The sequence below is a fragment of the Microtus ochrogaster genome, chromosome 2, assembly GCF_000317375.1.
Source record: "Microtus ochrogaster isolate Prairie Vole_2 chromosome 2, MicOch1.0, whole genome shotgun sequence".
In the NCBI taxonomy this organism is placed as follows: Eukaryota; Metazoa; Chordata; class Mammalia; order Rodentia; family Cricetidae; genus Microtus; species Microtus ochrogaster.
Genome location: NC_022010.1, coordinates 11,812,572 through 11,827,812, shown reverse-complemented (window position 1 = coordinate 11,827,812; position 15,241 = coordinate 11,812,572). Strand labels below are relative to the sequence as shown.

At 46.2% G+C, this 15,241-nt stretch overlaps 1 protein-coding gene across 1 annotated transcript in view; it reads left to right on the top strand.

Moving 5' to 3' along the window:
• Positions 1 to 15,241, top strand: part of Tmem132b (transmembrane protein 132B) — a 285,174-nt gene that overhangs the window by 234,721 nt on the left and 35,212 nt on the right. Inside the window, exon 5 of the mRNA XM_013350061.2 lies at positions 10,301 to 10,444. Within this exon, the coding sequence (XP_013205515.2) occupies positions 10,301 to 10,444 (144 nt within the window). The remainder of the gene's footprint in view (positions 1 to 10,300; positions 10,445 to 15,241) is intronic.

The window sequence follows — 15,241 nt, the reverse complement described above, 5'->3', positions numbered from 1 at the left end:
CCTCTTGAGGGGATAGTGAGGGGCTCAGAGTGCCAACGGAACATCACAGTATCACTCCATATCTACCAAATGTGGAGCCAGAGCCAGGGGTAGCACTGATTCAAGTGCCCTGTATTCTTCTGTTGTGGCCCAGTTCTACCCAGGCACTGGCAGGATAAAGATTGCACACTGCCTCCAGCTTCACCTCCACATGCTCTGCAACATGGGTAAGAGCCTGTGCTTTGGAGGGAGTCGGGTCCCATCTCAGTGATCAGCCTGGTGTTGGAGCAGATGTCCTACTGGCACGCTCCACTGGGCGTTATTCTTCTTGTTTGCTGCCTGTGTGGGATCCTCTATTTCTAAAGATCTTCAGCAGTCTATGGGCCTGCCTGCCTAACTCCTTCTCTCCCTCCATATCTGTCCATCTTTCCATCCTTTCTTCTCTCATTCCTTCCCTCCCTCTCTCCCTCCCTTCCTCCTTCCCTCCCTCCCTTCCTTCTTCTCGAGACAGGAGTTTTTATATGTAGTCATGGCTGGCCTAGAACTCACTATGTAGACCAAGTTGGCCTCAACTTCACAGAGATCTGCTTGCCTTTGTATCTCAACTGCCAGGATAAATGGCGTACACCACCTTGCCTGACCTTTTTTTTTTCTCCCGAGGTTCTACCAACCCTATCTACTCAGATTGTCACAATCCTTTCCTTTAGCATGTGTGTCTTTACACCAACATCTCTTGACCTCTGGGAAGCTGATAGGTTGGATCGTATTGCTCAACACAACAGAAGAGATTATTTTTGACTCGTGGTCATTATAGGAGCTGGCTGCAGCAGCCAGGTCTCTTGACTCTCAGTTTAGGGGATTTCATGTTGGCCTGTTGCATCCACCTACCACTCCAGTATAGGACCTGCATGGAAGGATGCAGGCTTCCGTGTTCAGTTCCAGTTAATAAAGAAACCCTGCGGGACTGAGCATGTCCATTGCTTTGGTGTGACTTTGAAAGGCAAAGGCTGAAGAGGTGAGTGGACCTGAGGACCCAAGCTTGGTCTCTGGAACAGATGTAAGAAAGCCAATCATGATAGTATGTGCTTGTCCCGTACTGTGGAGATGGAGACTGGATCCTGGGGCTTACTGGCCAGCCGGCTTAGCCTATTCAGGGATCTTCAAGTCTGTGAAGGATTCTGTCTCAACAAACAAGGTAGAATAATGCATAATGTTTGCTCCCTGGCTTCCACATTCATGTGCACACATGTGCATGCGAGCACACACACAAAAGAAAAGCAAAGACCTTTTGCTCTGGCAGCTCATCTGTCTTCCCTGTAGAACCTAAGATCCAAAGGACATCGACGTTGTTGGCTACAACTCCCATAGCAGTGTCCTGGTTAACTTGTCTGTTGCTGCAGTAAAATTCCAGGGAGGAAAGGGTTTATTTGCTTTACAGCGTCCAGTCCATCGGAAAGGAAAGTCAGGGGAGGAGCTTAAGGCAGGAAGCTGGAGGTAAGAACTGAAGTACAGGCCAGGGAGAAACCCTGCTTTCTGGCTTGCCTCCAGTCTCCTGTTTAGCTACCTTTCTTATACAGCCCAGGCCCATCTGCTTAGGGACGGTACCACCATACTACCCACAGTGGTCTGACTGTCCTGTATCAATTAGCAGTAGTAGCCCCACAGACATTCATTCATTCCATTCAGATAGAAGACATTTCTCAGTTGAGGTTCCCTCTTTCCAGATGACTAGTTGGCAGCCAAATCTAAACTTGCAGCAAGTGACAGAAACCCACCAGCAACAGTGGGAGCCCAATGTGGGGATTCTTTGCAAGGGCATGGTGCATCCTGGCATATGAGGAGGAGGGAGGCATGGCATGCAAGTAAGGACTCAGAAGCCCCCACCTCTCATCTCTGCCCCTTCCTTTTTTACTGCCATTCTGCTGGCATAAATGCTCCATCACTGCCTCTCAGTTCTGATTTTCCTTTCTGGAAACAAGCTGTGCAGAGGTCGGAGTCTCTTAGCCCTGGTTCTAAATTGATTTTCAGGAGACAGCTTGTTGGCTCAGCATGGACCATTGCTCACATCTAGACCAGTCAACAGTGACTATAAAATGCTGACTTGGTGCCTGGTCACTGTTGCCATGGTGACAGGGAGCAGAGGAAGAAGGTTTCCACAAATGGCCCTTACATCATACTGGATGGCTTTACCATCATTCCGCAGTCTTTGAGATCTCAATATACTCCAGGCAGCATGGGAAGCCATGGCAAAGATGGGACCGTGGATCCTGCTCCCGTGGCTTTACATAGTTCAGCTCCTACTCCCCGTGGAATGCCTGCATGTGTAGGGGGCTGGCTGCACCCCCTTTGGATCTTGCTGTGGTACACCTCCAGCTTCCCTATGGTAACCTTTCATTTCATCCATCAGTTAATGTCACACTACTGCTCTCAGGGGCCGCTACTCTAAACAGCCTTCCCCACTCTCCTGGGAATGCACCCTGGAGATTGCAGTCCAGCCCTTTGCTGGAGGCCACCTTGACTCTCTGGGGCTTGTCCTGTTTGAGACAATCCTGTTTGTGCTGCTCAAGAATTCACAGAGAACTGACTTCTGACCTCTCTCATTGCCTTGTGGATAATAAATTGCTACACTCTAAAAATAGCCACTGGGAGTGAGGGAGCTGAGCTGATTTCTGAGTTATATAATACACAACACCGGGTTGATTGTTGTTAACTAAATTAGAGCCTGTGTCCTTGCTGGTTTCTGAGTGAGGTTTACAACTGCCCTGTGGTTTTAAAAATGAGAAATCATGGCGTCTAGAAATTAGATTCCTACTTAGAATCCAGGGATCAGAATCTAGAGGAGGCCAGGCCTCAGAAACGGTGATCCAGAGCCTCATGGGCTGGGGTAGAAGTTAGAATAGAGCATTCCAGAAGCTACGCATGGTCGTCATCTGCACCTGAGACTACTCGACTGTTTTTATAAAAATCATGGATGGATTATTTATATAACATTTAAATTTTTCCATTTCTCACATAGAGGTGGTATAGGTATACAGGTGTATGCATGTCTTTGCATGTGTGAGGGCATGAGTGCATGCAAGGACATGCATGTGGAAGCTTGAGGTTGATGTTGGGAGTCCTCCTCCATTGCTTTCCCACCTTACTCATTGATGCAGAGGTTTATTAATCAAATAAGAGCTCACCAGTACGACTAGTTTGACTAACCAGCTTCTTCTGGAGACCCCTGTTTCTGCCTTTTGGGGCTAGAGTTACTGCTGTCCTCCATTCCTCCCTAACATTTGTGTGGATTTCTGAGGATCTGCACTCCAGTCCTTACGCTTGTGTGCCAATCAAGTTTGAACACTGAACCGTCTCCCTCGCCCTTATACAACTTATTTGTGAGGGGTTTTGAAATCAATGTCTCTACAAATCTGTCTTTTATCCTTAAAGCTTCATTTGGAGTTAGGAGATGGAATGGGACTGAGGGTCCATTGTGCATGTGAGCTGAGAAGACCAGCTAAGCACCCAGGATGGAAGCTGTGGCATCCAAGAGCTTCTGTCCCCATCCTAGCCCTGTTGCTTAGCAACATCACAATTCTGGCCAAATCACTGAACTCTTCTGAGCTTCCATTCCATCCTTTATGCAATGGGGACACAGAGGGTAACTCCAGTGGGGCTATCCGAGGATTAAACAACATGTTAATAAAATCAATATGTATTATCAATAGAAAATGATTTCTATAAATGACAGATATCACTTGTCACAGTGTCTGGTTCTTATCTAATATTTAAGAAAAGCATTAACTGTGTTTAGTTATGTTCATAAGGCATTTGAATCCTCAATCTGTGCATTTATTTCTTTATTTCTCCTTGCTGTGCTCTATTGGTCTTTTGATTGGATTCATGATTCTAAAGAAATTCCTTTCTCAAATTCCTCCTCTAGAGTTCCCACAAGGGTTAGTGTTCTCTCTCAACACAAACACATGATATTATTATTATTATTATTATTATTATTATTATTATTATTATTATTGATAGGGCCTCATTTTGTGGCAATGGCTTGCCTGGAGCATATTATATAGACCAGGCTGGTCTTGAACTCACAGAGACATGCCTGCTTTTGCTTCCTGGGTGCTGGGATTAAAGGCCTGCACGATTCCACCCAACTGAACACTTTATTTTGAGCTGCTTGAGAGTGAGTTACATACACAATGGCCCTTTAAAGAGGTTATGGTGGTTTGAATGAGAATTATCCCTCACAGGTTTTTATGTTTGAACCATGGTCCCCAGTAGATGGCGCTGTTTGGCGAGGTTATGGAACCTTTGGGAGGTGGAGCCTTGCTGGAGGAAGTACATCACTAGGGTGCACATTAAAGGTTTTCAGACTGGTCCCACTTCCTTCTTTCCCTCTGCTTTCTGACTGCCAGCCCGCCTAACTGGCCCAGCACCATGCTTTCCCTTCTAGTACTATGAGTCAAAGCAAACCCCTTTCCCCCAGCTCACTTTATGCCAGGTATTTTATCCTAACCACTCATCCACAGGGTTTCCCTGGAGTTCTTGAGTGCACAGAGACATTTCTATGCACATTTATCTCATCCCCAAGCTTTCCCCACATTTTACCATTTGTCCGTTTGTGTCCATTGCAGCCAAATTATTATTTTTTCCAGTCTGAGGTCCTAGTCCAGGACACTGCATGTGTCCTGTCCTTAATCCATAGCACTTTCCCACCGTTTGTCATTCAGACTGTGACACGCTTATACAGCCCACTCTCTCTGTCGAACACCTCCTGGCTGGGTTTATTTCACATCTTTGTTCCGAGTTCAGTCTCTACTTCCAGAGTGTCGCCGTGTCCTTTTCAAGATCCAGGCTATTCCTTCACGAGTGACGGCATCTGTGATCATCAGGATGCACTGCAGTTGCTTCATTTGGAAATCGTTACTTCTCCTGCACCAAGACACTGACACTGCAAATAGCCAGTTTCTTAGACTTCCAGTCAGCCGTGGAATGCATTAATGATTCTGACCCGAGATAATTAAGGCATAAATGGCGGCTGCCAGGTGGCGGGGTTCTAATTTCATGATTCCTTTGCATTTATGAGTCGGAATGCCACCCCAAGGACCCAGCTTCCTTCTCCGCTGTTTGTTTAATCCTAGCGGTGTGGATTCAGAAACTCATTTTCTTCCATAGATTATAATTGGCTGCTGTGATTGTTTACTGGGATGTTAAATTGTCCCTGGTCGGCAACGGACAACCCTTCATGCCGTCTCCTGTGTCCTTTTTGACATTTCTGTTGTTTGAGAACTTAGTTACCTCCTGGCTGCATGAGATATTTTAGGCTTCTGCTCTTTGCTTCCCTCTGCCTATCAATCCACCATTTCTCCACGGAGCCCTGTTATCTTCTTATTCAGGGAATGGTATGTAGAACTTAAACTTGGCGTGATAAATACTGAATGAGTCTGATGTTTGCAGCTACGGCCTCTCAGAGAACTGAAGTGAGGAAAAGCCTTATGTACACACACATACACACTCCCAACTGTATCCACGTAAACACATACAGCTCTGCACATGAGTTCTCTCACTCCTTCCCCCCGATCTACTTTGTGCTCAGAGTTCCCGCTGCATCTCCTTTCCATTTTAAGATTCACTTTTCTAGCGGTAAGATTTGTGGCTCTCATTCCCCAGCACCCTGATGTGGTTTCGGTGGCTAAATCATCTGCTAGGCTGTGGAAGACAAAAATCTAACCAGGGCTCAGCGTGTGTGTGTTTGCAGTAAGTTTGAATCTTTACTCTGAGAGGTTATAGTCAATACATCAGGAAGTTACTTGCAGCTACTGTTAGTAGCATTGTGCATTGGAGGTGCATTGCTCATGCTGCACATCAAGTGCAGGGCAGCTGTGGTACTCTTCCTGAGGCCTGGAAGCCAGGAGACCTTCAATCATTTATTATCTTTCTATTTATCTATTGATGTCATCTCTCTCGTTCACTCTCTCTCTTCATCCATCCATCCATCCATCCATCCATCCATCCATCCATCCATCCATCCATCATCTGTTTACCTATTATCTACTACTTGTCTATCTGTCCCTGTCTGTCTGTCTGTCTGTCTGTCTGTCTGTCTGTCTTGTCTTAGTTAGGGTTTCTATTGCTGTAAAGAGACATCATGACCACTGTAACTCTTGTAAAGGAAAGCATTTAGTTGGGAGCTGTCTTACAGTCCAGAGGTTTAGTACATTATCATCATGGCAGAATTATGTCAGAGTACAGGCAGACATGGTGCTGGCGAAGGGCGAGAGTTCTCCATCCAGATCCTCAGGCAACAGGAAGGAAGAATGAGCTACTGGGCCTAGGATGAGCTTCTGAAACCTCAAAGGCTATCTCTGGTGACACACTTTCTCCAACAAGGCCCCACCTCCCAATAATGTCACTCCCCATGAGCTGATAGAGGGCCATTTTCATTCAAACCACCACATATCTATTAATCATCTATATATGGACCATCAAGCATTTATTTATCACATCTCTATCATTTATCTGTCACTTATGTATTCATTTTTTGCTCTGCTATCTATCTATCTATCTATCTATCTATCTATCTATCTATCTATCTATCTACCTATGTTAACTTCTATGTATCTCTCTGTCAACTTATGTTTATTTATGTATCTATTGGTCTGTCTATGTATTTATCTCTGTATCTGTGATCTATCTATAGTTCTACCACTGTACATGTTTCATCTACTTATGTTTCTATTATTCTATTGGTGTATCAGTCTGTGTATATGTCTATATATCTATCATTCTATTAACTGTTGTCTCTTTCTATAATTCTATCTATCTATCTATCTATCTATCTATCTATCTATCTATCTATCTATCTATCTATCTATCTATCTATCTATCATGTATCTACAATCTCCCTATGTGCCTGTCACTTTTCCTATCTGTTATTTCCCAGGATTCAGTCATAGCCCTTTAAAGCTCCCACCGTCCTCTCACTCCCTGTGTTTTCCCCATAAGATTTTTGCTCAAGTGTTGTCCGTTGTCCATGGCCTCCAACAGCTCTGGGAATAAACAATTGCCCATAATTCTGCTTGACAAACATCTCTGAGTAGAAGGCTTTGCCCCTGGGTGAGCTCGGACTCAGGTCACACACAGCTCGGCAGGTAGGTCCTCCAGTGACTTGAGGTTTCAGGAGGTCTCCAGCTGCACCCTCAAGCAGTGTCTACACTGCAGGCTTTTCTGTGAAGGTGAGATGCCACTGTTCAAGACCACTGCAGCCCTGTAGAGGAGGAGAGAAGCTTGGGGCAAAATGCCACTGAGTTAATCTGGTTTCCTTTTGCTTAAAAAGCCAAGATTCTGCATGAGTAAACGGTGTCCCGGCCCCATATGCATTTGGAATAGTTGTTTTCAATGGTATTTATCAGCTCTTTGGTTGCTTTCACAGGGCAGAGAATCTTGTACACATCTTACTCTGCCATCTTCTGTGATGCCGTTCGGTTGAACACTGATGGAAATGCTTCTGAAAGGCTGTCTGCACACTTTCGTGTGAAGTCTAGCCCTTCTGAGATCAGGAGCCGAGGAGTCATGTCTCTCAACAGATGCTTGCCTTGTATCTTTGGCAGTGGATGACGTTTGCTGTGATGTTGGACGCGGCAATTTCTTTTTCAGTACGCTGAGGGATGGGAGTGATAGCCATAGGAAGTATTGAGAGGCTGTCCACGGATGATGGGGGAGGAAGGTGCAAAAATCTAAGCCTCTCATGGAAGAGTCGAAACGTGGAAACACAGGCACTGAGCTGCACACGCCAGGGTTGGAAGTCAGGGTCAGCCTTGATTTGCTCTAGGAAGTCTGTGCCTGCACACTTGAAATTCAGTCTGGGAGATGCATCCGTGTCTCCTCCGAGGGCTTCCCCAGGGCACAGACTGATGCATGAGCTGGCTTCTTTCTCTAGAGCCCACCCTGTCACCTAGTCTCACACAAGACTTTTCGGTTGCAAGTGATAAAACCCAGTTCAAACTGGCTTTAGGGGAAGCTGAAGTTTAGTTAAAGCAGAAATTTATCTAAGCATCAAAAGACAGTGAGTGACCTTCAGGTGGGGCTGCATTGGGGAATCAAGAAATCTTGATCAGGAACCTGGTCTTGCGTGTGGTTTTTCTACTGTGAACACACTGTTAGGGTATTTTCCCTGGCTGTTTTAGGGTCACGTGCCTTTTCATGAAGCCTAGTGGGGTCAGGTGGGATCAACTCTAACAGAACCAGTATGCCATGTGATGGACTGATCTAGCTGAGTGAGGAAGATAGAACCCACAGTGTCCCAACAGTTTGCCAGAGCAAGAGAGGAAAAGCCACACATGTCTGTATTTGGAGGACAGTCTCAGAGAGAACTGGAAGGTGAGGGACAGGAAGGTCCTGGTGGCACCTGGGGTAGGCAGGTGCTTACTGGTAGCCAGTTTTCTCTGGTCCTTTGTGCTATTGTTTTCTTAATTTGAACCCCGTAGGAAGTCTGTGATCACTGTGCTGTGAAGTCCCCCAAAATGAGCAATCACTTTCCAAGTGAATCTAAAGTGAAGACTGAAATACCGAAGAGAGAGGTTTGCTCAGTGATAATGTACCTGAGTTCAGTCTCCAGAGACCCTATTAAAAGCTCGCCAAGGTGGCGGTGTGTGCTGGGGAGGCAGAGACAGGGGGGCTCTGGGATTGACCGGTCAGACAGCCTCGTCTATTCAGAGAGTCCTGGGTCCCAGTGAATGATGCTGTTTAATAAGCATGGCAAGTGGTTTCTGAGGAATGATCCCTGGAGTTGTCCTCTGGTCTCCACACACACACACACACACACACACACACACACACACACACCCTCCAAAAGCCTCCAAAAAATCCTCCCAAACCACATAACTGCAGATGTACAGTGCTAATTAATTAATATTGAAGATAATTCTTGTGCCAAGTGGCAGTCATGTCTGCAAGATGAGAAGGGAGGACAGTGCCCCTGCCACTGGGGACTAATGAGAGTTTAGCTGTTGGGCGGCTTAATTATCTTCAGTGTGAGGCAGAACCCCACCCAACTTTCTGGAATCTTCCATCCTCCGGGGACCCGTCTTCTTTTAGTAACTCTACCTACTAACGGCTCCATAATGTCTCAAACAGTGCCCACTGCTGCTGGCTGTTAGATATGATGGAGCAGCTGTGGAAGATATGGGAAAGGAAGCCTGTTCATCAGGAGCGTGGTTGCATTAGGTGAAAGGGGCCTCAGGACCACGATCAGCCCTGGGGGTGGGGAGGAGAGCAGAAGGAACTATATGGTATACGTGGCAGATGAGCATGACAAGAGCCGTAAAGGGAAGGGGATGCTTCCTTTAAAACCTGGAGAGGGACTTGTAAGACAGAGAGAAAGAGAGAGATACAGAGAGACAGAGAGATAAACACAGAGAGACAGAGGCAGCTTCTTAACTCTGTCTCGGAGAAGAGCTGTAAGCAGGGGTGTGGCTTGATCTTCACTATAGGATTCGGCCTGAGTGACTGACTACTCAGGTGGTACCACCAAGCGTCTTTAATCCCAGCATTCTATGAGTTCAAGGCCAGCCTGATCTACTGAGTGAGTGAGTTCCAGGACAGGCTCCAAAGCTATACAGAGAATCCCTGACTCAAAAAACAAACAAACAAAAAAACAGAAAAAAAAAACAAAAAAAGAAAACTAATAATTTGAAATAGAGAACCACTCAAACTATACCTTCTATTAACTAAATTTCTTCTCTCTTTGCATCCCATAAAAGGAAATCCAAGACAATAATTTGGGCTCTCAAGGGTACATTGATTCTTATGGTCCACTATGGCTCTTGACAATGTATTTCTTTTGGTTCTGTAAGAGCATTTTGCTTTTGAATAAAATTCCCTGCTAGTTTGCAAAAAAAAAAAAAAAAAGAGTGACTACTATTTTTAATATAAACTAAAAATTTTCTTTCTATGTGTGTGAGTGTCTTATCTGCATGTTTGTATGAACACCATGTGCATGAAGTACTTGTGGAGGCCAGGGTGTCGGATCTTCTAGAACTGGAGTTACAGATGGTTGTATGGGTGCTAGAATTGAAGCCCAGTCCTCTGGAAGACCAGGCAGTGACCTCAACTACTGAGCCATCTCTCCTGACCAAGAATGACCGCTGCCTTTCAGGGGCAGGCCCATGTTGTAACAGGGCCTAACCAAATGTTCAAGCATTTGAGCCTGCTGGGGATTCTGTAGTCCTAACAGGAGTCCAGATGGTGAGCGGCTCCCTCGGTCGCCCTCCCTCCCCTCCTTACTCTTGTCACCTGTTTGCTCACCTGTGCCCCTTGCTCTCTCGCTCAGGACACAGAAGTTTTGAACACCGCCATCCTCACCGGAAAGCCTGTCTCAGTTCCCGTCAAGGTCGTGGGGGTTCAAGAAGATGGATCTGTGGTGGATGTGTTGGAGTCTGTGGAATGCAGGTCGGCGGATGAAGATGTCGTGAAGGTACCGGAGGAACGCACATGCTGAGTGTTTCATTCTCTCTCTCTCTCTCTCTCTCTCTCTCTCTCTCTCTCTCTCTCTCTCTCTCTCTCTCTCTCTCATCTCCTGCATGTTCTGTCTGAATGTCCTTCATTTGAAGGGAGGGAGATGACCTCACAGAGGAGGAGATTAGTGTCAACAGAGAAGCTGCTGTTTCCTTCTCTCGTTCTTGGTCTCAAGTGATGATCTGTTCCTTTGTCCTCCTCTCCCTCTTTTTTCTCCTCTCTGTCTTTCTCATAAGCAGGCTGCTTTCTTTACTCTGGCAATCCATATGTCGTTGCTGTTTTTACCAACTGGCTATGCCTGGTTGGGTTATTTACCGAATATATTTTCTTCACGTGCCCTGCTTTCCTGCAGCAGCTGTCTGCCTCAGCTGGCTGAAGTCTGGTGCCCATAAAAGCCTCCTTTTCTCAGGCTTAAAAACTAATTTAGGGTCATTATAAGATAATAAAACCCACGAGCTTGATGTGTTAAAATTTTGTTAATATACATTAAAGTAAATGACTATTAAAATAATAATAAAAAAAACCTCATCATGAACTTCCTGGCTTAATTTGAATACTACCAAAGGGACACACAGCTTGCAGTTGAGAAATCTGGACACGGGGTACTTATGCCCGATTCTCTTCATTACTGATCAGTGAATATTTTGGCTCCAAATTCTTTCAGAGTCTGCCGGAAGTTTCATTGTCCTTGCTGTCTGTGAGGAAGCTTTAAGATTAGTATTTCTGTTGTCCTCCCCCCCCCCCAGCTTTTTAGCACAGCGGTTGCTCGTTGCTCTTGCAGCAGAGATCACAGAATCTCCCAGAGAGCTCCCAGTTCCAATCTGCTCAGATAGTGTAGGAAACTCGAATGCACCCAAAGAGCCTGCCCTTTACATCATGTCTGCTTCTGTTCAGAAGTGAAAGGGGACCTGGCCTTAGGCTTTTCCAACTTACATTGATTGATTTAGTTTCTTAACGTGTGCATGCACAAGCAGAGGCACGCATGCGTGTGGAGGTCAGAGGACAGCTTTCTGGACTCATTCCCCTCCTTCCACTGTGTGGGTCCCTGGCTTGAACTCGGGTCGTGAAGCTTAGAGGCAGGTGTCTTGATCTGCCGAGCCACTTTGCCAGCCCTTGGTGTCAGTCTTCGCCCCTTCCTGATGGCTAGCAAGGGAATGTCTAGAAAAGGTTGGTGCTTCCTCTGTGTGGCCTACACAAGACCGGGGTTTGGTCTAGAGTATGTCTGGATCCATAAAGTCTCATTGAGCAGGGATCTGCAGGAGCCTCCAGTGTGACATAGTTTGTTTCCTGGCCACGGGCCATGAATTGTCCCCAAAGACAAAAGCAGACTGGTTTAAAACCTACAATATGGCCTTGCCCTAAGACTCCTGGCAATCCTTGTGTTCTGTGGGCAAGCCAGATTAAACTAACCAAGGCCTTCCATATTAAGAGTTGAGAACAACCTGAGTCCAGGAGGTAGGTATATATGAGACAGACTGACAATGCAAATGTACATACACAGACACACACACACATACACACACACAGACAGACACACACACGTACACACACATACTCCACCTTATTTTTGACACAGGTTCTCTCATTGAACTAGTTGCTTACAGATTTTGCTAGACCGGCTGGCCAGCGAGCCCTAGGGAACCCTCCTGTCTCTAATTCCTTGAATCACAAGCACACACCTAATCATTCATGTTGGCGTTGGGGATCTGAACTCAGGTCCTCATACCTGTTAAGTACTTTACCAACTTAGCCTGTCCGCAGCCCAGAACATTTATTTCTCTGTCTCCACATCATTCAAGAAAAAGGAGACATTGACGGTGGCTTAGGGAGGTGGTGTCTGAATGTTTATACTGACATGGGCTCAAACAAATGACTTGCTCTGTTTCTCCTGAGACTGGGTCTCTCCTTGGAGCCTTGTGGAGCCCTGCAGGATGGAGTTCTTGTTCTCTTGCTCTAGAGAATTCCGCCTCGGAGAAGGGAGTCCAAAATTGTGAATCCCGTTGCTGTCATGTGCGTCGCTGTTCCCATGCCCAAAAATGAGCTAAAAGCTCTCTCTGTCCTTCCTGAAGGATATGATATTTTGGAAGATGAATTTATTTTTTTATCTTGGCTGTCTTGTGTGAGCCTCATGAAGAAGGTCCACTCTTTAGAGGAGCCAAATAGAGTGAGTTGTCAAATCACGAAGCCCAGGGCTGCGTCCAGACAGGCTTTGCTGGCGACCCTGGGATTTAATGAAGTGGCTCGGATGCATCTGCTATGCTTTCTCTGTCTGTATTTGTAATACATTTGCTGCGACTGGAGGATGGAGGGAATTTTCCACAGGGCTGTGCATCAGCGTCAGTGTCACCCCAGGGGTTGCCTCAACACCGACAAAGTCATTAGCACCACCATGGATCTGTTGCCCGCCATTTCTACACATCGGGCCTGGGGCTTAGAGGAGCGAATCAAGTGTTGATTTTGGCGAGATGAGAATTACGGAGACAAACAGGTTCACTCCTGTGACCTGGGGATCTTGTGACTCTTGGAGAACAGGTGTGAACAGCTGGAAAAGGGGCCAGATGCTCTCTGAATCTGGTGAGGGTGGAGGAACTAACACATAGTAAAGAAAACAGGAGACAAGCCTTAGAGTTGTGACTGTGTGTGTTTTATGTGTCTCTGTGTATCTACATGTGTTTGTGTGACTGTGTGTCTGTCTATATGTGTCTGTGTCTACCTGTGTGTTTGTCCTTCTGTGTCTGTCTACATGTGTCTCTGTGTGTATCGGTATGTCTATATGTGTCTCTGTCTGTCTGTAGGAAGCCCTGACCTTTATTATTAGTGGTTAGATCCAAAAAGTCTGCTAGCTGCCAGGGTTGATGTCTATAGGTGGTCTAACTGGTGTATAAGAATGGATCTGTAGTTGATTACAGAGCAAAGAGAGGCAGCCATAGGGCCAGGCTTGGCCCAGAGGGGTATAGAGATGTGTGTGTGTGTGTGTGTGTGTGTGTGTTTGTGTGTGTACTCATACACATGGAAGTTGTTTCTTTCCCTTCGTGTGTGTGAGTGCAGGCGGGCATGTACCACAGTAGGCGTGTGAACATGTGGAGATCAGAGGACAATCCTGGATGCCAGTTCTTGCCTTCTAGTTTGTTTGAGACAGGGTCTCTGCTGTTTTTGTGGCTTATTCAAGGCTAGTTGGCTAGCTAGCTTCCAAGGAGTCTCCTGTCTCCTCCCCCCTCCTCCTGTCAAGAGCATAGAGGTTGCAGATACTAGAACCCATCCTGCTTTTAAGTAGATTCTGAGAATTCAATCGCAGCTCCTTACACTGTAATGGCAAGTGTTTTTGCCCCCTGAGCCATCTCCCTGGCCCATGTGTTACTTATTATTATTTAATTTGGTACCATTTCTATTCGTCAGGGTTCTCTAGAGTAACGGAACTTCTAGAATGACTCTATATAGACAGGGGATTTAACAGAATGGCTTATAGGTTGTGGCCTAGCTAATCCCACAATGAATGGGAAGTCCAAGAATCCAGTAGGTGTTCAGTCCCGCAGTCTGGGTGTCTCAGCTAGTCTTCAGGGCACACCAGAATCCCAAAGAGGTGTGCTAATGCCAGTGAGCGAATGGACTTGCTGGTAAAAGCAAACAGGCAGAGAAAGCGCTTCCTTCTTCCATTTCCTTTATATAGGCTGCCAGCAGAAGGTGCAGCCCAGATGAAAGGTGCCTCTTCCCACCTCAGAAGAGTCCTATCTCAAAGATCCAGATTGGGAATGTTTCTTACCACTTCAATTTTTTTTTTCGAGACAGGGTTTCTCTGTGGTTTTGGAGCCTGTCCTGAAACTAGCTCTTGTAGACCAGGCTGGTCTCGAACTCACAGAGATCCGCCTGCCTCTGCCTCTCAAGTGCTGGGATTAAAGGCGTGCGCCACCATCGCCCGGCTCAAAATTTTAATTAAGAAGAAAGACCCCCTCACAGGTATGCCCAGTCATTAAGGTTTTAGTTAATTCTAGATGTAGTCAGTTTGACAACTAAGAATAGCCATCACACCATTATGAAAAATTTGGCAAATTCATGTAGAAGTCTGTATTTCTAGCCCTTGAAAACCCCCAAGGCGGAATGGCCACAGGTCTACATCGCTTCCTGTAAGACTTTTCTGAAGTCGAGCAGAGGCTGTCTCTTCTGGGGAAGGTCAATCCTGCTCACTGCAATCTGCACCACCTCCTTTCAACTCCTTGTGGGGGCTACGGGGATGTCACACTTACATGCTGATTTTCTGGTTTAGATGTTGGAGGAAAGCAGAGAGTTTTTTATTCAGGCCCCCTCTTTTATAAAATAATGCGACACACACTACAGTTCACGCCATCACTCTGGTGGCAAAGTCTGTCTTTGGAAAATCTGAAAGGGGCAGTGGGAAAAGTGTGATTGAGGAAGGATGTGAGGGGATGGAGGATTCTGGAAATCAAATCACAGGAGAAAAGACTGGAGGAGGTGGGAGGCCAGCTGGGCTGTGAGGTGCAGAGGAGGAAGGTGCCATTGCATCAGTGGAGAGGGGGCCATCGTAATGCTCTTCACATCTGTCAAGAGCCAATGTGGGGGAGATGCAGTGTGCGCTTGCTTGCCTTTCAGGTCCTCAGAGTGACAGTTACAGGAGCCATTATCAGTGGAGAGCAAAGGATGGTAGTGCGGTGAGTTCCTTGGCTAAGATTTTAGACATTGGTTATGAGTTCAGATCCTGGTTCCATCCTTCCTTACTGTTTGACCTTGGTTAGACTGTGTC